The sequence below is a fragment of the Lytechinus variegatus genome, chromosome 3 (genome assembly GCF_018143015.1).
Source record: "Lytechinus variegatus isolate NC3 chromosome 3, Lvar_3.0, whole genome shotgun sequence".
Lineage (NCBI taxonomy): Eukaryota > Metazoa > Echinodermata > Echinoidea > Temnopleuroida > Toxopneustidae > Lytechinus > Lytechinus variegatus.
Genome location: NC_054742.1, coordinates 6,969,258 through 6,995,605, shown reverse-complemented (window position 1 = coordinate 6,995,605; position 26,348 = coordinate 6,969,258). Strand labels below are relative to the sequence as shown.

The following is a 26,348-nucleotide window of genomic DNA, read 5'->3' as shown; positions in this document are numbered from 1 at the left end:
AACCAAATTAGAACATGATTAGAATCACGAACGCCTGCAATCATCATTACAATGATGGTTCAAGATTTACGTGTGAAAAGGCAATTTCTCACTCGAAAACTAATTTCTATTCGAATTCCCCAGCGAAGGCGCTATGTGTCCTTTGTGACTTGCCAAACAAAGCACTGCATCGCAAATACAAACTAAACATCTACTGAAGTGCTTAAAAATTCACGTAAGCTCCGCCCCAAAAGATGTTTTGGAGGTCAAGCCTTTCACACGCAAAGTTCGTACCGTAAATTTATTGAAACTTAATTGAAATTCACCTCCTGAGTAGAATTTGAATTCGTGATTGTGATAGCGTTCGTGATTCTGATCATGGTCTAGTTTGGTTTCACACGTGCTAAAAATCGTAATCATTATTCAAATTGCGATTCTTTTACCGTATGAAAGGGCGGATTGCTTTTTTGTGATACCAATTCAGTTCAACACATTATGTTACCCACTCTCCCTTCATCTCAGTTACCCTTATTGATTTCACCCTCTATATCGTTTAGAAATTAGCAGCATCAAAATTCACCTTGAAACTATTGAATGTATTATACCATCGATCATTCTTATCTATGAGTCAACTGAAAAGACAGAAGAATGAGTGTTAACACCCGATGATTATTATTAGATTAATTAATTAATTCAACCGATGGCAGCCACACTCTCTATTGCATGTAGCCATTATCACGTATAGTAGTGTGAAGGGAAAAAAAGCCTGTTAGGAAAATAGAGAAAATTAATTTACTGACAGAGAGGCAGAGTCAGAGAGAGAGAAGGAGGAGAGAGTGTGAGGGGGGGGGGGGACAGACAAACAGAAGGACAGAGGGAGGTAGAGGTAGACGTGAGTGTGTGTTTTGGTTGAGCATATTATGTGTGAGGGTGTGCGCATATGAGAGAAAGATGGCAGAACGGCACTTTTTTATCAAGCGGGTTTTTTTTCTCTTCACTTCTGAAAACCTTACTGTTTGCCCGGACTGTATGATCAGTCATTAGATGAATAAAGCTGGGAGAAGAATTTTAGCCTGTGCCTGTGAGCTTGTTGATGCCGGTATAAATAGATCCATTTTATAACACTATCAGCATTGCCATGGTTTAATTGCAGACCGACTGAGAAGCCAGAGGATCTTCCGTAGAGGTAATTCTTGGTTTAATAGTTTTTTTTTGTTCTTGCCATTCGGATTTCGATGTTTGGTAAGCATAATTGGAATGTTTTATATTTACATATTTGGGGTTCGTAGAACACAACTGTCATAAGTTAATAATAATATACAAATTTATAAAGCACCTAAGACTATTCACTAAACTATATTCTAGTGCGCTGTTTAGGACTCTTAAAATATTTATTATTGTTATCAATTGAATAGATGTGTTTTGAGTTTTGATTGAAAGTTGTTTACGGATGGTGTGTTCCTATAACTTCCAGGGGTGAGCTTATCCAGAGCGTAGGGGCTCCAAAAGCAAATGCTCGATAATTTCTGTTCCAATATTATAACAAAAACCAGGACAATATAAGAATAGCATATGAATTATCAGAGATGAGCAATATATTATCAAGCGGCAATCATCCGATAATAAACCACCTGTTTATACGTTATATCAGTAGAATTGAGAGAAATCAGCACTATACACACGTCCCCAGTTTTGCAGCTTTTAAACATTTTTTAAAATAATAATGATAATATATTTCTTTCAATATAGGGTATAATTATAAAGAAAATGAGGTGCTTTGATGGTACATGCATGATTAAAGGAGTACTCTGGGCTGAAAATATTTGCTGAAAATTTCATCAAAATCGGATGACAACTTGTAATGTTATAAACATGAAAAGTTAGCAATGTATTGTGAAAACAGTTATTCGCTTGTCATGAATATTCATAAGACGGGCTGATGGTGTAACATCCACACTTTCTCTTACATGAAATCATAATTGTTACATTTTTTCATTATGTGAATGATTGTGTCTGCCTTATAATGAAATAAGTTACAACAATGAATATGCATAATGCACTAAATCAGTTGTCGATCCACTTTTTTAGCTGTTGGAGGAAACAAATTGAATAAACCCAGTTTCTTATAATAAAATACAAAGAACAGCTTGCTCATTGAATATTTATGAAGACATGCCGAGAACTGTTTCAGCGAAATAATGCAACTCTTTAAATTGCCTAACTTGGTTATTCTTGGTCCGATATTGATCAAATTTTCAGTTTTGATGGTCTAATCTTCCCTATCTGTTCAAATCGTATTATTTTCAGCCTGGAGTATCCCTGTAGGACAGAGGATCGATGAAAGTTGAATTATATTTTTATAAGTGTATATATATAGGCATTTACCCCGGGCATTTATACATAGGTTTTCTAATGAAGTTTTCTGGTGAGTGTTTCATAAAGCTACTCGTAAAGTTACGCACAACTTTACGCACAATTGGAAGATGATCTTAGGTCCTAACTTAATTACATGGGGATATATCACTTGGCATGAGAAAGTGTTACCAGTTGTGCGTAAAGTCATTCGTATCTTACGAACAGCTTTATGAAACACCCACCTGTTGTCATTTTACGGCACGTCTTCTTGCATTACAAGATATTGAAACCGAATTGGATGAACATATACCAAACGATTATCTCGCACAACATGACTTTTCTTTACAAATAAATCGTTGGAAGGTTCTAAGTATACAATGCCTTTTTATTTTTTACAGATTGATAGATGTGTCAGCATAATGTTTAAATTAGAAGGATTTCAACTGATTTATGAAAGGATGAACGTTAAGATGTTGGTGTCTTTTCTACGTCTTATCTTATTAATACATCTCTCCTCTTGCCAAGGTAAGCAGTCCAAGTAAATATCAATGCTATGCAGTTATGTGCAACTACTTAATCTATATAATGTATTAATCATAGATTCTGTCTCAGAAAGGAAATCAAAATAAGAGTGCAGAAATAACCTATGTATCCGTTCAAAGCATGTAATTTATGGTGATTTATAATACGAGAAGGAATATAGGTTTTGAAAATTGCCTAAGATAACTTTGTAGTATGTACAAAAATTTCGTGCTTACTTGGTGTAAAGTTCATCAAAAGACCAATTCTATGACGTTTTGTTTCACATTTGATTTGAAAATACACACTTTTTGCACTCGTACCATGAATGATTTATCATTTATTGACCTTTGCCATTATTAATTATCAATAATCATAACTTTAAAAATCGTTATTTTTCAATATGTAATATTCATGTAAAATTAAACTCTCTGAAAACAAAGGAATGTTTTTTTTCTGAAAGATTTACTTTTTATTCATGAAGCCAAACCGGAAAGACATTAAAACTGCAATAATTGTTGAGTGTTTAGGCATGAGCGCTATATACAAACCAAACATTTATTGTAATAAAACATTATTATAATCATTATTTTTATCATTATTACTGTTGTTGTTATTATCATTCAGACTGGCATTATCATTGTTTTTATGATGCCTATGTTAGGGATGACGATGATTATTTCTAAAGAGCATTTTTATTGTATAATTGTAAATGATTTTAAAGTGAAATTTGCACTTCAAAGATATAACAATGTGGCACAAGACACCGAGTAACACTTTGTAACTTCTGCTATATTTTTTAAATGACTGAATTTGCATGATTTTTCTTCAATGCTAGAGCAATCACTGTGTCCTTACATCGGCCAAATAACCAGGTCTCAGTTACCTGCGGCCGAGGTGTCACATTTTTATGACGATCTTCATGATTCTTCCCCTCGTAAGTAGTACTCTACCCATGCACGCACCATCACAATACATTACCAGATTCATAGCATGAATTAGCGATTGCGGTGAGCCAGTAGAAGATAGTGTTATGGATTGCGGTGACAACTGATATGACTTGAACAGAAAAGGTAAATTCAGACAATAATGCTATAATTCCATCTAAATCGGACAAGAAATGATAAAGTTATGATATTTTATAGTTTGCATAATTTCGGAGAACAGCGCTAAGCATGTGTTCATAAAATGCAATTAGCAAGCTGATGATGTTATACCCTTTATTCTTTTGTATTCATTACATGAATTTGTTTATTCATTTTTCTCCAAGAACAGAACTTCGGATATAATGAGTAAACAATCATTGCTGCAACGTATTTTGTTACACGGGAGATAAATCATACACATATGTATGAAAGTTATAATTATATAGGGAATGTGATACCGTCATGTAACATTGCATATTAATGAGAGCCCGGGACTGCGATACAAAAATGTTTCCTCTTTTAACACCCAGCCCAAAACCATACCCCACTGCAATCATCTCCTCTCCTCACTATTTACCCAACCTCACACACACACTCCACACCCTCTCCTCACTATTTACCCAACCTCGCACACACCCACACCCTCTCCTCACTATTTACCCAACCTCACACACACTCCACACCCTCTCCTCACTATTTACCCAACCTCGCACACACCCACACCCTCTCGTCACTATTTACCCAACCTCGCACACACCCACACCCTCTCTTCACTATTTACCCAACCCTACACACACTCCACACCCTCTCCTCACTATTTACCCAACCTCGCACACACCCACACCCTCTCCTCACTATTTATCCAACCTCGCACACACCCACACCCTCTCACTAATACCCAACCTCGCACACACCCACACCCTCTCCTCACTATTCACCCAACCTCACACACACCCACACCGTCTCCTCACTATTTACCCAACCTCACACACACTCCACACCCTCTCCTCACTATTTACACAACCTCACACACACCCTCTTTTCACTATTTACCCAACCTCACACACACTCCACACCCTCTCCTCACTATTTACACAACCTCACACACACCCTCTCCTCACTATTTACCCAACCTCGCACACACCCACCCCTCTCCTCACTATTTACCCAACCTAGCACACACCCACACCCTCTCGTCACTATTTACCCAACCTCGCACACACCCACACCCTCTCTTCACTATTTACCCAACCTCACACACACTCCACACCCTCTCCTCACTATTTACCCAACCTCGCACACACCCACACCCTCTCCTCACTATTTATCCAACCTCGCACACACCCACACCCTCTCACTAATACCCAACCTCGCACACACCCACACCCTCTCCTCACTATTCACCCAACCTCGCACACACCCACACCCTCTCCTCATTATTTACCCAACCTCACACATACTCCACACCCTCTTCTAACCATTTACCACACCTCACACACACCCACACCCTCTCCTCACTATTTACCCAACCTCACACACACTCCACACCCTCTCCTCACTTTTACCCAACCTCACACACACCCACACCCTCTCCTCACTATTTACACAACCTCACACACACTCCACACCCTCTCCTCACTATTTACACAACCTCACACACACTCCACACCCTCTCCTCACTTTTACCCAACCTCACACACACCCACACCCTCTCCTCACTATTTACCCAACCTCACACACACTCCACACCCTCTCCTCACTATTTACCCAACCTCACACACACCCACACCCTCTCCTCACTATTTACCCAACCTCACACACACTCCACACCCTCTCCTCACTATTTACCCAACCTCACACACACCCACACCCTCTCCTCACTATTTACCCAACCTCGCACACACCCACACCCTCTCCTCACTATTTACCCAACCTCACACACACCCACACCCTCTCCTCACTATTTACCCAAAATTCACACACACTCCACACCCTCTCCTCACTATTTACCCAACCTCACACACACCCACACCCTCTCCTCACTATTTACCCAACCTCGCACACACCCACACCCTCTCCTCACTATTTACCCAACCTCACACACACCCACACCCTCTCCTTACTATTTACCCAACCTCACACACGCTCCACACCCTCCACACACTTTTCATCCAGCCCATAATTTAGACAAGCTTACACATGCCCACATCCTCTCCTCAATATCATTATTTGTTTTATCATCATCCCAACTCGCCCCCACTTTTGGGTCATCGAAATCTACTCCAGATTCTTACATATTGGATTAATCCACGCTTTACCACTTATATTCTAGTAAATTGAACGCATGATCCAGGCATTGTCAGGCCGATTACCTTTCGATTATGTTGACTCATTTTGACTCATATTGCTTCTAAAACCTTGTAATTTCCGTTTTAGCGCATTTTCTGTTATGTTCTGCGATATATTTGTTTATCTTATTGCTTTGTCGCATTATGTTGTAAAGTGTTGTGCACTATGTTATGTCTTATTGATTTCAATCTGTATTGCAAACACCTGTCATTCGGCCGCATGCCGCTTTTTAAGATTTTTTTACCTCAAAATCTATTTTGAATTGAACTGAATGTCAATCTCTAATTCAATGAGATGATCAAAGGTGCCCGATGTATTTGAGATTAGCATGCATATCTATTTTATATAAATGTTTGTGTTAAAGTTCATTTCGTGCATGCAGTGTTAAATATTCAGACGTTTATCATATATGCCATTTTATATTTTTGATGCTTTCTATGACAGAGAAGCCTATATATTTTTTTTAGATTGCCTCTTGATGACCTTGTTTGTAATCACCTAATGGTATTTTGTATAGAGGGAGTTGTCACGGTTTGTGCACATGAGTTGGTTCGTTTCATTTCATTTCCGTTCTTATAATCATCAAATTAGTTGCTAAAGTAGTTTCAATGGCATATGCGTAAGGAACGGAAGCTAGCTCATTAAGTTAATGTATTTCTGAACAAACCAGACTACAGAAAATATTGTGTAGTCATAATAATTCCGGCAATGTATACACTTCATGAAACGTGGTATTTGTTTCTTTCGTAATGATGTATTAGTTAACCCTTGACAGAACAGTACACAAGTATCATTTCGCATAATTATGTACAAAGTAAAAACGCTGATTACTATATGAACCTTACAGTAGTTGTTAAAACAGTTTAAACAACAATGTTTTTCTGTTTTGATTCCCAATTCTCAATAAGTTAAGCACGGTTGTTTAAACCGTTGAACATGTAGGCTACTGCAAGGTTTTAGTACACAGCGTTGTATAAACTTATAAACAGCGGGATATTTTGTATATATACCCACTGTTAATAAATAGCTAAGCAAAATTTATTAAGAATTCAACAATTCTTAAAAAAAAATAAGTCAGTTGAAATATATGTATTACCGCAGAAATCTACAATACGAGAACTGAATTGAACTGGACTATAAAATGGTGGAAAAGCTGACTTCCGTTATATGGTTATACATCTGACACTTATTGCCGTATAATAAATAACACAAAAGGTAATTAACGAACGTGCTTCTCGATTCGCAAAACGGTCGCATCACATGGTTCAATGGTACTTTTAAAAGTACTTTTACCGCAGTAAAATGAATAGCAAGCCAATATGACGCAGGAGTGAAATCTAATATAAACTAAAAAGCGTTTGAGATTCAGGAAATCTTATACAAAAAGATGATTTGTTTTATCTTTATTCGAGCGAGTAAGCATACAGATCGCTATGAAGAAGTTTTATCCGTTACACTGTCTTAAGTTATGCAGATCAAATTGATTTGCATACTATATAAAATATGGATTAGTAACGTAAAAACATAAATAGCAAAAGGGGAAAACACAATAATAGATTATTGCATCTTTGCATTCTTATGTCAAACGGGACATAGGACATAATGCCTTTCAGCAAATAGGTGAGCCTTAGAAGTCATTCATTAATTCGTTACTGTAATCATAAAATGTGTCTATTCATTTATTTCCATATTATTATGTCTTGATTTACAAGAAGGATGATTTTCACTTCTGGATCATAAATATCACATATTTTCATTAAAAAATGATATCAAAATACAAATGTAAAAAATGTCTTTCTCACACCGAAGAATAAAAAGCACATCAGTTCTTCGATATAGATACAACCTCTATTACAGTTTTAGTAAAGAAACTTCATTATTTTTATAAATTTATATTTTCATCGGATTTCTATAAAACTTGTCCCTGCTCTGCCTGTTCGATGGTACTGTCACACTAACAAGCCAACTCCAAGCCAACCAATATTGTATGATATTGGTAATATTGTCATAGCTTTTGTCTATCTGGAGTGACTGAGGCATTACTTCACCTCAATTTGGAGTATGTTTTGGAATTGTTATACGTCAACGTTTTTCAAAATAGACGATTTAGCATGATTCTATCCTGGCATTACTTGTATTTACTAACTTCATATAAAAGTCAATTATAAACCAAATAAATAGAGATTTTATAACATTTTGTTTCAACAACAAGCATCTGGAGACGATCCGCATTTCATCACAACTGAAACGCAATCAGAGATAAGAGCCATTGAAGGAAATGAAGTCTCTCTTCACTGTGAGATTGCTAATTTAGGGATCAACAACAAGAGATTATGGTACAAGTACGATTCAGGGCAAAGTATGTTTATCATATCTCATATCAATTTCAGCTTTCTTTATACTATAAAAGATGTTGTACATGCAAGCATGATTAAGCAGTACTTATTGTGTGAGTTCATTATTTTCGATGTTTAGTATCCTACTCTGAATATAATGTTGTTTGTCATTAAAAAAAACCCTATTGCTGTATTGTATAATATAATATTTTTGCTCTAATGCGACTGTTTTATTCTTTTTCTTTTCCTTTGAACTTCGAGGCAAAGAAAATGCATTGCGAGAACCAATTATTAGCATAGGCAATGACACAGGTCAGTATTCATTGGCAGTTTGAGCATCTCATTTTCCTGATCGGCAACCATTTAGATGAAGATGAACGAAAATAGAATACATCCCGCTTCTTTCTTCCATCTACGTGCATACTTGTGATTAATATTATCAATGTGTTTTGGTATCGATAACCGTTTCATTATATTCTTTCATCATATCGTCGTATTTGTTTTTCATATAACAATGCATCTTGGCATGTACATTCAGTTTATGAGAATGCTTAAAATAAATTCATTGATATTGTCAACTCATTAATTTTATTCAATCATGTGTTTAGCTAAAATAACCGTTATGTGCATGATAAAGTGTAAAGTAATAGGACTACACCTAGTAACCAATGTTTCTTGTTTTTATCACAAATTTATTGATTCATGTACCAACAAATTTCAGCTAGTAATTGTTACTTAACAATGCCAAATGTCAATTTCAGCTATTACTGTCGCAAAAATAACAATAATAAACAATGAGGATAAGAATAATAATATTCATGATGATAAAACGATGATAATAAAACTTATAATAGTATTAATCATATTAATAATAATAACAATACTGATGATGGTTAGTTACAATAATACTTATAGTCAAGTAGCTCCATGGTCAAGTCATCAGATGAAAATAATTATTTTGAATGAATAGAGCAGATCGAACAACACATTAGGTTTATAAAAAATCGGATGTAAAATTAGGAATAAGTTTTAAAGTTAGCTAATTAGCAAAATATCAAAGAGTGCATGGCTAAAATGTATGCACATATACATGTAAGAAGAGAGTCAGAATTTTAAAGAATATTTTCAATTCTTCTAAATGATAACTTCGTTTAGTTCCTCATGGAAAATGAAAAATCATTATCATTACAATATTCATTATGATTTAGTTAGATCATATTTACAATTTATTCTTTAATTTTTTTCAATTTTATATTTGATATCATAAGAATACAAAAAAGTGATGGCGTGACATCATAGGCTCATTCATTTGCATGCTGATCAAGATGGGCCTGTAACTATTTTTTTTGGTGAGACTTATTAATACCGTAACTTTCGGTGTTATTGTTAACTTATAGTTAAGTCAAAGTGGAGACATTATTTTTGTGAGGGCATTTCTGGCTTGCATCAACTGAATTAAACCGCACATTCTGATGTTATTTCAAATCCGATTCTTATTTCATTTAGTGTGACGCTTATCTGATTTTGTTCGAATCAATTCGCTGTTGGGGCGTACTTATAGTCTTTGAGATTGATATTTTAGAAAAACAGAAAATTTGCAGGAGAGTTTTCTAGCAGCAACACCTCTTCACGTGCACTTAGCAGCATCGTTTAAAGTGAGAATGAGATATTTCTAAGCAAGATGATATCGATCGGCATGAAGAGAAAAATGGGAATATTTTGAAATATATATACAAAATATTGTTGCACAAAATAAAATGAAATGATCTCTGAATCTAGTGAGCAAATTTACTCTAAAACTTGTTTGAACAGTTTGTATCATTGCGTAAGAAACAGGTAGGTAGAAAAGAAACATATTTACGAGCAGCATGAGTGTACCCTTTCTTGACAATCACTTAAGAAATATTCGTTTTCATTCCACCTACAGTATGTATACTTCAGGAGCTAAAAAAAATCCATATTTTGTATATAGGGTACCGTGGCGTAGTGGAAATATTTATTTAAATGGATATTTGACCAGAAATTAAATGCATCATTTATTTTCACTTATGGCGCAGTCACATTTCCCCCTACGGCAGCTGTATGGCGAGTCGAAAACGGACGTTTTAACATTTTTTTTCACCAGTTACACGTAGGTGGTCTGAAAAATACCTCAGTCACATTTCCTCTACAGTGAGTCGAAAACAACCGTTTTAACATCTTTTGCATCAACTACATATAGGTGGTTTGAATAAAAATGAATAAAACGGCTGTTTTTTTTTTTACTCGCCGTACGGTCGCCGCAGGGGCAATGTGACTTGCAGCGTTAATCATCACATTATCACACTCAAGGACTGAAGGCGAATTTAAATGCTGCTGAAATAATTTAATAATGTCTTCTTTTCATAAATGTTTTTGTATTTCTGGTATTGTGTGTTATTTTATTGTCAAGGTGAAGCTTATTCAATGTTTAGATCTGGAATGGCGAGGAATACCCACTGCTATAATATTAGTCATTTAATATAAAATCATAATTATTTCGCTCATATAATCAAAATGATCCAATATAATGAACATGATGAATTGAATAAACATCCTGTTTGATTAGTTATCAATCTTAATGGGATGGTCCAGGCTGGAAATAATAAATAGAGCAAAATTCACACAGCAAAATGCTAAAAATTTGATCAAAATCGGATAACAAATAACAAAATATTGAATTTTAAAGATTTGCATTATTCCGGTGAAACAGTTTTAGGCATGTTTTTATGAATATTAATTAGGTGGGCTGATGATGTCATATCCCCACTTGTTCTTTAATATTTTATTGTATGAAATGAGGTTTATTCAATAATTTTATACCAAGAACTAAAACAGTTGGATTGACAACTGATTATTAAAGTGTATTTAAAGTTATTTATTGCCGCAATTAATTTCATCATGATGGAGACACATCATTTACACATGTATGAAAAAGGAAACATTTATGATTTCATGTAATAACATAAGAAAAAGGAAAGAGGGGATGGAACATCATCAGCCCAACTAATGAATATTCATGACGATGCGCGTATAACTGTTTTCACAAAATATTGATAAACTTTAAATTCAATAACTTCGTTATTTGTTATCCGATTTTGATGAAATTTCAGTATTCTGCTCTATGAATTTCATTTCGATATAAATATTTTCAGCCCGGACAATCCCTTTAATTTTGATATCTATTCACTGACTTCTTTTGTCAATTCAAATTCTTTCCAATTTACAGAACATGTCATCGCTATGGAAAATAACTCTTGGGGAAAATATTACTTGAACATGACAAAGACATCTTATAGTCTGTGGTTTCCTCGTGTACATCGATCTAATGCTTGTCGATATAGCTGTGCTTTCAAAACATCAGAGGGAGAAGAAGAATTGGTTTTCACGCTTGATGTATCATGTAAGTAGACAATTTTCCCATGTTCGATACATAATACAGATGATGAGTTTCATCAAGTTATGAAGTGGAAGACACATTTATAATATGTTTAAATCATTTCAAATTGATTTCATGCAAGTCATCAATCAACCCTTTTTAATTATTTTATTAGTAGTTATTTTAATACTGGAGCTTATTACCACGATGATTACCATGGACAAAGGCCTCGCCAAGGTCAACAATAGTTAATAAACAAGCATCGACGCAATGGTATCAGGATTTCACTACAATATTAGCTTGATGAGTTTATGGATAATGTGCATGCATGCAAGTGATAATTTATCCAAAGATAATTAGTCAGTACAACAGGTAAAACGCACCAAAATTTATGATTTTATCGACAAAAGTTAGATGATTAATAACTAACATGGTTAACTGTAGAATACAGTCATATTTGGCACCCATTGAACTATTCGTTTTGATTAATAATTATTCTCTTGCTTGAATTGGGCAGTAAAAGGATTTTCAGGGGAGAGAAGAGGGTTGTAATCCCGAGTTGTATATTGGTTCACCTTCTATGACATTACATAAGTTTGCACCCTAAATCAGCGTGCACCTTTTGGATGCAATCTGCACGATAAGTGTTGAAGGTGCAAAAACCACTCCTTGTTCTTGTTTGCACCCATCAAAACTTCGAATTTTTGCACCTTTTGGGGTGGATGGATTTTCGCGTTTAAGGTGTGAAAAATCTTTAAAGGGTACAACTTTGTATGTACCTTAAAAACGCAAATGGACCTAACTGCATCCTTAAATGTACAAAAAGCTTCAAAATGGAGCTAGTCTGAAAAACAACGCGTCCCACAATGTCGCTCTAATCTACTTAAATGCGCAGAACTAGACAGTGAAGCACGATCTTGAATGTTAGCCCATTTCCAAGTTTGCATGCAGCACTGCTGTATATTTTGCACTGTCCATGGAATATGAACCCCCTTTGATCATCAAGAATCTGACCACGGAATTGCATGCTCTGACTATAGGGAAATTATCTAACCCGGCTCATGAAATCGCAACATAATTATAGAGCATGTTCAGAAAGAAAATAGCATTAGGTTGGAACCTTGGAACATCCATTACAAATCTGAAAATGGGAAATACAAACTGAAAGAAATATTAGAGGTCTAGTCTATTTCATGCCTGATTATTGTATTCTCGTGTTTATGATTTTTATCATCTTCCTTGTTGGGAGTCAAAAAAAGGAGGGACAGACGGACGCGGGACGGACGGAAAGGACACAATGAATAATGACCTAAATAAGACCGGGGAATAAGATCGAAGTGAAAAATCACTTCACTTTTAGGCCATCTGGTATCAGATGTTTACGTTTGTTCTTCTTAATGATCATAACAATCACGAATATTTTCTCATCCCCTGTGTTTTATTTTCTTTAGATCGGCCTGAAATCAAGGATATCCTACCAAACAACTTTCCATTCCGTCATCCCAACCACCCTCGTAAAATATTTGTGAACGAGACGGAGAATATAACATTGTACTGTAATTCATCAGGTTCCCCTTCACCTTATATCACATGGCGTAAAGATGATGCACCAGAATTAGGAATTTGTGTTAGTAAGTGTGAATCCTAAATTTATTCATGTCAAAAGGTCAAGATTCAATATTACCACATGTAAATTTAAATAAAATTAGAGAAAAAACAACTGAGAAGAGTCATAACGTTCGTTCAAATATACGTTCAGTTAATCATTAGGCCTAAGTTTGTACAAGAACCCAGGGGGCCGGGGGGGGGGGTCACAGCCAAAAGGTGGATTTTTTCACGTAGGCGCGGAACGCGTATGGAGTGTCAAAAACTCCGAAAACGATGGCCTAAAACACGAACAGAGTATGTAATTTGCAACGTCAAATATATTGTTGTACACATGCACGCGTGACCGCGCCCCCCCCCAAAAAAAAAAAACGCGCGTGCACTCGTTAAGTGTATCGAAAACACCGATTTATTTTTTAAGGGGTGGTTTTGAAAGACTGGTCAATGGTCAATCGCAGGGTGAAACGTATTTAGAATATGTTTTTTTTCCAAAGCTTTTTTTAAAGACTATATAGCCAAACGTGTTTAGGGTGTATGTTTTCTCCCCAAGCTTTTTCGTCGGGGTCATATTCTGGCGACAACTTGTTTAGGGGTCTAAATGTGTAAATAATGCCCGCGAAAAACTAGTTTAGGGGGTTATTTTGCACACAGATAGAAACTCGTTTAGGGGGTGTTTGGAAATAATTTGGCCACGTTTGTGTACAGCAAAACCATCCGGGCTCGAATCATCCAATATAAACTGTACCAAACGGCACGGAACTAGAACGGATTTTTTTTGGGTGTTAATGTACTTCATAGTATACAAACTCATGTAAGAAGCTAGGTCAAAGCTCAATTTTAGTAGTCTAAGAATTAACATCACACATGATAATCATCAGAACAAAAGGTAGAGAGGGAGAGAGAGAGAGGGAGAGAAATCAGTGGAATATATTCTTTTTCGAATCTCTTTGTTTTTCACATAATTCAGGATGGCTTTATAATCTGCATTTCTTCCCAATAAAGTTGCGTGATCTGATATTTGCTTATTTCTTACATTGTAGTAAAAGATGTTCTATTGTCTGAGGAACCTGACATTGTGACCATAGACCATTTTCATGTTGATTGCATTTATACAGATAATAATTCAATATACATTCTCCAAGTCTTGACCGGTGCATCAATCATAATCTCTTCAAACCGAATGAGACCTTGATTGTTTCTGCGGCCACGTTGAGTTGGATGCTAAATAAATGTCTTTAAATGAGGATACCCATTGAACCTGTCAGATTTCTTTATAAATGTTTTTTTCCATTTCTCTTTATGGAATGTGTAATTCAACTCGTTCTTTTTCAATGCTCCTTTTTTTTGCTGGAAGGTCTGCCACTTCGTTCCCGTGAATGCCGTAATGGGATGGTATCCATTCATAAATATCTATAACAATAATAATAATTAATTGATTAATTAATAATGAATAATTCATTAATTAATAATTTCTAAAGTAGGATGATGAGTATCTCTATTTGTTAAAAGATTAAACATGATTATGCTTGGTCTAATGCCCAATTCTTCTAATAGCCAAATGATCTAATTGCATTTGCAGCTCTTCATGACCTATTTTTTAATGGGGCGACAATATGTGGTGTCCCCTCCTCCACAAATTGTCGCCTAAATGAGGCGACAATTTGTAGTGTAAAGATTTTGCACAAATTGTTGCGGGGCGACAATTTATGGTGCAACTGACGCTAGATCGCATGTTGATTCCTAATCCTGAATCTGTTTTCCTGTGTTTTTCGCGGTAGGCGCGGAGAGCGAATTGAGTGTAAAAAAACAAACAATTCCTACCATGTTCAGAGTGCGACTCTGGGACAGCTGCACAATATAAGTGTATAGGCCTGCCCATGAATCCTCCTTAACTTTTTCAAGGACGATTTTCGCGGATGCTATATTCACTGGCAGTGACCCTCGGAACAAGAATGTACAGAAAATAATTTAGTTATACAGTAGATATTGTGCTGCATTGTGCTGCACTCGACCCAGGTGAGGTGAATGGGGACCCGGTAGGATTTATTCCTTGAACGCTTTAAATAGCGCCTATTGATATGGCGGCTTAGCTACAGCCGGGGTAATACTATGATACCAAGTATCAAAGCGCAGTTGAGTATATGCACATAGTAACTGCGCTATATAAATGGACATATTATTATTATATAATAAAGATTCATTTTACATTTGTTAGATAGTTAATTCTTAATTGTATGTACATATTTCCTTTGAAGAATATTTAACCTTTGTTGAGAAAACAGGACTGGTTTGAAGCATATATAGGGTATGACTTCATTTCAGCTTTTCTTAGTCCAAACTAATTTGATTCGTTTAAACTTTTTTACATTCCAACTTTCGTGCAGACAATACATATCGCAATACATTCTACTTACATTACAAGACCTTTGAAATAAAAAAGCGATCAGCTGACTGAAATTAAAATCAGCAAATATACATATATTTTATTCAACATGTCAGATGTATTTTCATTGTTGATTTTCTTTTAATTAACAGATAAGAGTTTACAACTTCTTGATGTTTCGCCTAATCAGAGTGGAGCTTATACATGCACCAGTGAAAATTCTCTTGGTGATGTTAGTGAGACTATCATACTGATAGTACAATGTAAGTATCCAAAACTAGCACATCGATGATGTGGAGCTCGTCCGGTATCTCGCAAAGAAATTTAACACAATTTTTAATTTCAGCCCAGTTGACACTGTAGTGAATTATATTGGTCAAATAAATTGAGGAAACAGAATTGAAATTGATGAATAAATGACAAAGAAGAAGCATTTTTTGTGACTTATGAATAAATTTTGTATAAATGAGCATAATTTTCTAGTAAAAATGTCTAAATTCTGTGTAGAACGTTGGTGAACCTCATGTAGCTCTTAGATCATGTAGATGGAACCCCCTAAAAAATCAAAATCAGTCAACAAATAAATAAGCATTCAAAAAAAATATATGCATAAATGAGCATATTTATTGAGTTTTTAAAATTCTGTGTTAAAATCCTGTATCACACCTACAGCTATCATATAAAGCAAACAAGTTGAAAATAATCAACAAATGAAGGAGAAAAATATTTTTTTTGTGATTAATGAATAAATTTCGCATAAATTAGCATAATTTTCTATTAAAAAATTCAAAATTCTGTGTGGAAATTTGGTGACCCTCATGTAGCTCTACCAGATGGATGAAAAAAAAAATAAAAATTGGTCAACAAATAAAGAAGAATTTTTTGTGAATTAGGAAAAATGCGCATAAATCAGCGTATGTAATAAGTTTCGAAATTCTGTGTAGAATTTTTGAATCCCCACCAATTGCTATCATCATAGCAAACAGAAATGAAATCGGACTTAAAATGACGAAGAAGCATTTTGAAATTGTAGACAGACGACGGATGCCACGCCACGGCATATATAAGCTCATCTGGCCCTTAGGGCCGGATGAGCTAAAAAAAAGCCCCAGTAATTACAACATATCATTTTACAAATGAAGAGTGCAAGGTATTTTACTAGTAAAAAGTGATGGAGGCAGAGGCATCGATCCTGGGGGGGGGGGGGGAAGCGATTACCCAACCAATTAATATATTGGGGGGGGGGGCAAAGGCATTAATCTGTTGGTGAGATATGTGTCTCTATCTCATAAGTCATATGTATATAGGCCTATATATGTGTGTGTGTGGGTGAGTTTATGATTTGGGCCCCCCGCCCCAATCTGAAAAATTGATCGATGCCCCTTGATGGGGGTTATTTTGAAGCAGTTCACAAGAAGTAATGAAATTTGTATCAAGTGCCTGAAACATGGACTTTCGAGCAAGAGATCGATGTGTATGTAGTTGTGGATAATTGATTTAATAAGTTAACAAATTCACGAAAGCTAGAGAAAAGAATTTGCTCCATTTTACGGAATCCCTCAACCAGATATCTCACCATTCTCTCGTATCTCTGCCTGTATATTGTAGAATACCCACAGCTGATTTCTGATATATATTTTCTCTCTTTATGGTTGCAGATCGCCCTCGAGTTCTTGCAAAGTCAACTGATCTGCGCGGAGCTAAAGGAAGATATCTTCAACTACAATGCAGCGCTGACGCCATTCCCAGGGCCCGCTTTCACTGGCAAAAAGATGGGAAGATGATAGATTATCCAGATTCTGATTCGTAAGTCCGGGTCGTAAGTGCCCCCAAACCGAAACCCATTTATAAATATTTCATCATGCCATTTTCTTATTATTTTTAGTGCATCCTACCTCTACCTTTTAGAAATCTAGCCATAATGAGGCAAACTTCCTGAGAGGTTGAATTATTCTAGTAGTATTAGCAGAGGTAGTTAATGGAGAACAAGTAGTTGAAGTAGTGGTGCGGGGGGGGGGGCAGCTCCATTGAGGAGTGGATACCATGTGCGACCTCCAAAACACGTAAAAAGGATGTCTTTTCCAAGATAGGGCACGTTACGTATGTAATGTAGTAAGGGTGCCAAAAACACTAAAATAATAATTAAAAAAGGTATCTATTTCGCTAGGAAAACTACATGTTAAGGGTCAAATTTGCGAGAGTATAAAAAGACTAAAATGTTTTATAAAGGACGTACAATTTGCCCCAACAGTCCATATGCGAATGCAGGGGGGGGGGGACGAGGGACCAGGGCCCCCTACTGGCAGAGCAAAAAAAAAAAGAAATAAAAGGAAACAAGGGAGGGAAAAGAGTGGAGAATAAAGAAGAGAAGACGAGTGCATAAAATAAGATTTGGAAAATAAAAAATCTCTTTCATGCCACTATATATGAAATATTCGCTCGCATTGCCTGTTAGGTGATTTACATATCTTGTTCAACATGGAGCTTGAATATCAAGTTTGGAAGTCAAAATACAAAACATATTTCACCTCGGAAATTAATCTTTCATTATTTTGTGCGATTTACAAATTGAGTTTTAAAAAGTACCCTATTAAAATGTCAGTTTTATGCTTTAACATTTTCTGCTCGCGCTGCGCACTCGCAATTTTGATTGATCAGGTACCTGTTTTTTTTTTCGTGTATTCCATAAAGTTTTCAAAATTCGAGCTAGCGCTGCACGCTCGAATTTTGATTGGCGAGATAAGTATGTCTCAATATTGATTATACAACAAACTACTTAAAATCCCTTTTCATGACAGTTTATCAAAAATTTTATCTCGCGATTTGCGCTCGAATTAATGATTAAAAATATATCAACTGATGCATCCTATTCATAATTCAAAAGTGCTTGAAATGTCCAGTTTTCAGGCCATAATATTATCAGATTTCGCGCCCTCATTTTGATAAATAAGATATTAATTTGATAATTAAATTGTCACTTTTGTTTCATTCGTTTATTTCCATTTTCAACACAGTTTCTTCTGTACATGTTGACATATATAAATAACTAAACATATTTCAAATATTCCTGTACAGAAAATTATATTCAAGATTATTACAAATCAGGTTGGAAATCACCTCTCACTTAGCCAGAGGAATAGGAAGAAAGTCATAATTTTCACACGATGACACGTCCTAAGGATGTCCCGGTCCTATGTCAAAAGTGAAAGTATAATAATAATAATGAAAAATATCAGATATTTTTAAAGTGCGATCCGTATCCACCTCAAAATTTTCCTACAAAGTGTGTGAAATATAATAAAGCTGAAATTGACTCTTTTTTCAGAGCGGAATATCAAATAATATAGTTTAAGCTCGCGCCTCGCTTTGATTTTCATGATAAAAGATGTATTTAAATGCCTAGATTTTAGGTCTAAATATGAAACACGCGCGCGCATGTTTAGTCAGATACTCCGGGCAGATACTCAACATGTTCTCTATTTAAATCATTATCCAGTTTCAGATCACAATATCAAAAATTTTCTGCTCACGCTTTGTGCTCGCATTATCAATGTAGGAAGATCCTGTATTACTCATCCTTTTCATGATTTACAAAACGTGAAAATAGTTGCCGATGAGGGGAAAATATGGCTGAAAAAAATTCCGCCCCCCCCTTATTTACGAAGGCTGGATACGCCTCTGCAGTCAACACTACATGTTTAGAGTCCGATAGGTGTGGGAGGTGTGACCGTACTATATGATGTAGGTAAAGATATAACAGACGTCCGTGATGTATTACAATTAAAATATCACTGTACTTGTTAAGGAGTTAATTCAGGGAATACTTGCCAAGGGTATCGTTTTATTTCCAATATGGTTTCACACGCCAATATAAGGGGTGCATTATCAGAATATGGAAAATACTTGTTTAGGGTGCTTTTCGAGATCGACCCCATGCGTGGACGTGCATGGTAACTATCCACTTGTCAGTGGAAATGCCCCCCCAGGGGGGGGGGGTAGTGGTGTACTACTTCTACTACTACTACTACTACTACTACTACTACTACTACTACTACAACTACTACTACAACTACTTCTACTACTACTACCACCACCACTACTACTACTACTACTACTACCACTACTACCACTACTACCACTACTTCTACTACTACTACTACTACTACAACTACTTCTACTACTATACTACCACCACTACTACTACTACCACTACTACCACTACTTCTTCTACTAATACTATACTACTAATAATATTTATATTACTACTACTACTACTACTACTACTACTACTACTACTACTACTACTACTACTACTACAACTACTCCTTCTACTACTACTACTACTAGTACTACTACTACTATTACTACTACTACTACTATTACTACTACTACTAATACTACTACTTATACTACTACTACTACTACTACTACTACAACAATAACTATAGTAATAATGACAATAAAAGTAACAATAACAAAAATAATGATAATGATAATAATGAGCTAGAGAATGATGACTCTGGAGGAGGGAGGTATGAAAGAGTAGAATCATAGAAACAATGAGTCACTGTCCTCATCTTCATTATGATTTATTATGATTTTTTTTATCATTATTCATTATGTATCACCCTTATACTGATATTTTTGTTCTCTTCAAGTTATGTCATCATATCTTTGAACCCGGAGACTAATTATGGTACCTACACTTGTGTTGCCACAAATTTTCTTGGATCTGCTCGAGCGCACATTAATGTCACAGGTATTCTTAATAACTTATAATTCTCAAATTTGAAACTTTAAAATTTCAAATAATTTCTTTCCTTTGACTCTAATCATAATATTAAGAATTCTACAAATGCATATATGTTTTGCTTTTTTACATGTGCAAAGCATCGATAAATCTGCAGGGCGGTACTGCAAAAGGCAGGGCCAACCCTGTGATTTTCAATAGAGACACAAAGGAGAAAAAACAAGAAAATGGAGAAAAGGAAAGAAATAACTAAGAAGAGAGGTCTGGGTGATGTAACTCTAGTCATCTCTACTATTCCTCTTTAAAAATGATGTAAAATTGATGTATTCTTGCCCAAACATTTGACATCGGGATAATTAAAAATGTTTTGATATGTAACTATAAGTTTAGCTATATACACTCAACTGAAAGTAGGACTTCACTTCCCCTAAAGCAAATGCACAAATGTAAAATTTATGTTGTTACTCTCTTTATGTAACAATCTACAATTTCCAGAACCAACAAATCCATCTTTTGAAAATATTGATATTCAATTATCTAGGTCTACCGATGAAACCTGAGGTCGTGAGTGGTATTAATGGAAGAATGAAGAACGTCTATCTACTCAGATGGAGAACTAGTAAAGTACCACAAGATGCAATTACAGAACAATTGACAGTAGATTACTTCTTAATCAGTTGCATGAAAGTAGTAAAAGAGGTAGGTGCATGTCATCAGAAAATGTGACTCACTTTAAACACCCATGGAAAATCAATAGGACAAAGGCAGAGAAAAAAAAATACACTTTTAGAACATATGAATATCAGGTGATAAAAAAATGAGCTAAATTGTGCTGTGAAGAAAAGCAAGTGCTAAAAAATGATAAAATGCAGAATAATAAACTAATTCAGTTGATGTGGTAATAACTTGATAGACTGCCTGTATTATGTACACATCATATAACACCTGGGATATAACAAACCAAACTGGGGATCATTAATTGGTAGAATTATCAAAATAATGGACTGCTCTGTAATACAGAGCGTTGTGGCCCAGTGGATTTCGGACTTTGAAACAGAGGGTCGTGGGTTCGAATCCCAGCCATGGCGCAATTTCCTTCAGCAAGAAATTTATTTATCCACATTGTGCTGCCGGCACTCAACCCAGGTGAGATGAATGGGAACCCGGTAGGAAGAAATTCCTTGAATGCTTTGAGCGCCTAGGCAGCCAAGCTAAGGCCGGGGTAATAATAATAGCAGGGCCCGCTGGGAGAACAGTTTTCAGAACTGAAGCGGCTTCCCTGGGTAAATATACCTATATTATTATTATTATTACAGATTTGTTTTGGTTTGGGGTTACTTTGTTTGATGCAGTATTTTCTAGTTTATATCAGAAATGTAAGAAAACAATGCATAAAATAAAAATATTGGAATTTTCTTAAGGTACAGAATTATGAGCCAATACTTTCTGCTGTGAAATCAGGGGTGTTTCATAAATATTTTAAAATATTATTTTATATAATGCTTTTCCCATAATGGCCCAAAGCTTTACACCATATTATCACCCCGGTCATCGGGTCCTTGCATGCCCACATACGCATCTTCTCCACTCTCTGGGGAGCATTCCAACAAGAGTTCCAAGACTAAATTGCAAGGCATACTACATAGAATTTCGCATCCTACCGGGTACCCATTTAGCACCTGGGTCGAGAGTGGCAAAGGGTGGATTAATGTCTTGCCAAAGGACAGTAGGCCGCGAAGGGATTGGAACACAAGACCCTCTGTTTTTAAGGCGAGAGTCAGAACCATTACACCACGGCTCTTCCAGTTGTTAGATCTGACAACTTTCTTTGATTTTGATTGGTTGAGGAGTACTGATATTAAAGTAATTGTTGGATAAAACAAGACTTGTCGGATAAAACAAGTCCTTTCATAAAACGCCTGCCTGGTTTCCTTTATTCTGAGAAATGCTATATATAATGGAATTTTCTTGTCATCGGAATGAAAGAAGAGAATCATCAATTCGAATACATTTTCAATAGGGCTAAGAATGCTCTATTTATGGTACACATTAGCCAGATAGTCATAATGCGATATTTCTTTTAAATCTTCAGAAAGTTGATGGAGGCTCTCCAAGGATAAGATATTATCCTCCGGATTCGATGAGACACACCTATTATACTAAAAAGCATGAGGAATACCATTCATATCCATTACGTCATCTATCTTCAAACAGCACTTATAAAGTTACCCTATGCCCTTTTAACCAGTACGGAAAGGGAGAATGTACTGTATTTAATTTTACTACATCATTCGGTTAGTATTCTTAACGTTCTCAACTAATGAAATAAACATTTAGTATGATAATGAGGCTGAAATATAACATATCATTAAAATGTTATTCATGATGAGCTAATAGTATAAGTTTGATTTTATTATGATCGCAATAGTGTCACTGCATAAAAAATAAGATTTACCCACCACCCACCAAAAAAAGGAAAAGAAAAGATACATCAGAAATTGTATTAGAAACCAATTTTATCCAGTCATTTTATTGAGAAACTTTTTGAAAAAGCACATGCCTCATTTGAAGAGATTTAGAGCAAAAATTTGAATGAAATTTCATGTGTATATCAGTAATAATCACAATTTATTACTAGCTTATGGGGGATCTGTTCAGGAATCAAAAGTAATCATCTTTTTCTTAATTTCAGAAAAGAATTATATCCAACGGGGATAATGATGAGTCAATGCTATGACACACTCTTCCCCTGTATTCCATGAAATGACATATTTTGATATTTGAAAATCTCGATCTTAATCAGATAAAGAATGTAGACGGGTAATCATCAACAAAGTGGTATTATTTATTCAATTCAATTTTATATCCTACAAACAATATTATGGTTGATAACTGACACTCCCACATAGCCCAACCGTATCATACATATCTAAAAAAAATTGTATACATTGATAACTATGCTTATATCTTGCTATTCTATGTGTTTTCTCCTCTCTACAATCTGATTAAAAACCAATGTTTCACTGACAGTGCTAAAATATTCTCTTTATTTATTACTGTTGCAGAGGATTATGTGACTGAACCTTCTCCAACCATGTCAAAAGTACGGAGAGGTAGGTATATATTATATAAATAGTGTAAAATCTATTTTACAATATACTGGATTATATGTATGGCAAATATAAAATTATCCCGAGTGCAGGTTGATTTCACCAAGGCCGAATAGACCTGCACGAGGGATAATCTATATTTTGATTTCATACACTGTTAGAAAAAATAAAAGAAGTTCCTGCAGCAGAGTCTCGAGAACACCTGTAATCTTACCGAATTGCGTAATCTTACAGGAAATTGGTATTTGATGTATGGAATCTTACAAATTTCCTTGAATAAAACACCCTTTTCCCCTTTTTAAACAGACCTGTTCTGTTAAATTGCAGAAAAATTCTTGTTTTGTGAATTTACAGAATGATTATTACGAAATTCGGTAAGATTACAGGTGTTCTCGAGACTCTGCTGCAGGAACTTCTTTTATTTTTTCTAACAGTGTATAGTCTAGTAATATTGTATGATAGAACATTCACTATAAATTACAGTAAATCGTACAACGCCTACTTAGCTTGTTGTACGCGAGCACTAAAATGGGAGGCTGAATGTCAAACATTCGTACAATTGCACATCCATCCAAAATCCATAATGTACCTTGAAAGGGTCAAGGTGACGTCACTATAAATATTAAGATTCAACACATTGCATGTGCATAGTAAATGAAGATGTGCAGGGTTTACTGGCTACATGTAAATGCACATTGCCATAAATTGATATCCCCCATTCATTTAACACAGGTTTTACCCTCCAAAAATCGAAAGCTGTGTAGTACATATGTACAATGTAACTTTTTGAAGGGAGGTCACGTGGTACCAGTCTAGCCAATCACAGCTCATATTTTACTACCACTATTTACTATGAATGCATAGAGCATGAAAGATCTGAGGCTGCTATATACATAGTCAACTGATAAATATTAACTTTGAAGTTCATTATGTCAAACATGATTTACACTAATCACGGTGTGGACTTATGTACCACTTTGTTTTCCAAAATATCTTTTCATTTCAATATGAATTCATGCACAAATTGAAGAATAAAAAAGGTAGAAGCACTTTAACATACACAATCACATTAAAATTCTCTTAGACATAATGAGTGTCATACAAAATGATACATATTACTTTAGTCATTTTTCTTTCCTTCCACATGACTTAATTTTTGCACTTTATTTGCCACCAAAACATTTGTTTCTACCATTGTATTATTCGTTTTAATTTGGACCATACTAGTACCTGTTAAAAATCCCTGGATTCCTCAAACATTTCTAATTTGAGAGAGAAGAGAGAGCATGAATAGCATGAGTATCTTGGTCTTATTCAAATACACAAGCCTATTATATAAACATTTCAATCACTATTTCTCAATCATGTGTTTTGGGGGTGTAGTCTTGAGGTGTTTACTAATCCTGCTCCGGATCTGTGCAGGGTATGCCACATTCCTACTAGTCATACTGAGCCAATCAACGTTCCCTCCCATATTGTCTCTCTTTCTACTCCTCTCTCCTTTTCACAAGTGCTTAATTTTGTCTTCTTTTTCACACTCTAATCTAATACTCAAGTAGTACCAGTGGCGTACCTAGGATTTTCCAAAGGGGGGGGGACAAAACCGGTCGAAAAATTTGACAAGCAAAAAAAAGTCTTCAATACAAAAGGTCTTCATTTGTACCAGAAAAAAATTTGACAAGCAAGCAAAAAAAAAAAGTCTTCAATCCAAAAGGTCTTCAATCATACCAGAAAAAAATTTGACAAGCAAAAAAAAAGGTTTAAGCTCGTCGGGGGGGGGGGGGGGGGATATGTATTTTGCATGGGTTGTGACTTGTCAGGGGGGGGAGACTGCCCCCTCTGCCCCCCCCCCCCCCGTAGGTACGCTAGTGAGTAGTATAATACAATATACCTCTATGCCTTTAATGATCGGTCTTATACTTATCATGTACAGATATTTAAGTTTCAAGTTTATTTACATTACGACACTTATTCTAAGTATCGGTAGTCTTAATTCTAGGAAGCATCCTTGTACAGGTTTCTTGAACCCTCTTCCCCCCAGAACATATTTTGCATTTGTTTGACTGATATCAATTCGAATCTACTGACAATAAAGTATTTAATTTAGCAGTCACCTCAAAATTTGTGCGAATGATGACCAACATCTTAAGCATGGTTCAAGGATAATTAAATACTCTTTGGTGCAATACTTTAAATAGACTTGTTCTTGGGTGCTTTAACATTGTAATTCCAAGCAACTTAGGTTCCAGTATAATGTTTGTAGGTTAAGTCTTATGTTATGAAGAATATCAATGCACAGTATATTTGTCAAATTTTGATTGGAGCCATCATAGTTTAAAACATGAAGGAAAATTTGGGATATCTCAATCAGACCAGGAACATGCTCCAGTCATGCAGAAAATCAATTTGTCTATCACTGTTACATAATGTTACTATTTCATTTCTTGTATTTTTAATTTCAGATCATGATGCATTTGCGACAATCCCGACACCCTTGGGAGTGGTTAGAAATGATGCTATCATACCATTATCACCATCTTCTGTTTTTATTACCATCATTATCTTGCTTCTTCAGTGTTGTATTCAATACAGATAAATGTATAAAATGATAAAATGATTTCAATAAAATAAGCATATAT

At 35.4% G+C, this 26,348-nt stretch overlaps 1 protein-coding gene across 2 annotated transcripts; it reads left to right on the top strand.

Annotated features, from left to right (window-relative positions):
- Window positions 1–854: 854 nt before the first annotated feature.
- Window positions 855–26,348, top strand: LOC121410101 (hemicentin-1-like). Of its 2 annotated transcripts, XM_041601971.1 has the most exons (14): window positions 855–1,165; window positions 2,733–2,859; window positions 3,692–3,790; window positions 8,341–8,487; window positions 8,726–8,776; window positions 11,712–11,885; window positions 13,313–13,492; window positions 16,002–16,112; window positions 17,508–17,655; window positions 20,508–20,608; window positions 21,141–21,298; window positions 22,692–22,893; window positions 23,665–23,712; window positions 26,172–26,348. In XM_041601971.1, the coding sequence occupies exons 2-14, from the start codon at window positions 2,754–2,756 to the stop codon at window positions 26,303–26,305; spliced, it is 1,659 nt and encodes a 552-aa protein (XP_041457905.1). In that variant the 5' UTR covers window positions 855–1,165; window positions 2,733–2,753; the 3' UTR covers window positions 26,306–26,348. The 2 variants fall into 2 exon arrangements, with proteins under 2 accessions (XP_041457905.1, XP_041457906.1); XM_041601972.1 differs by lacking the exon at window positions 8,726–8,776.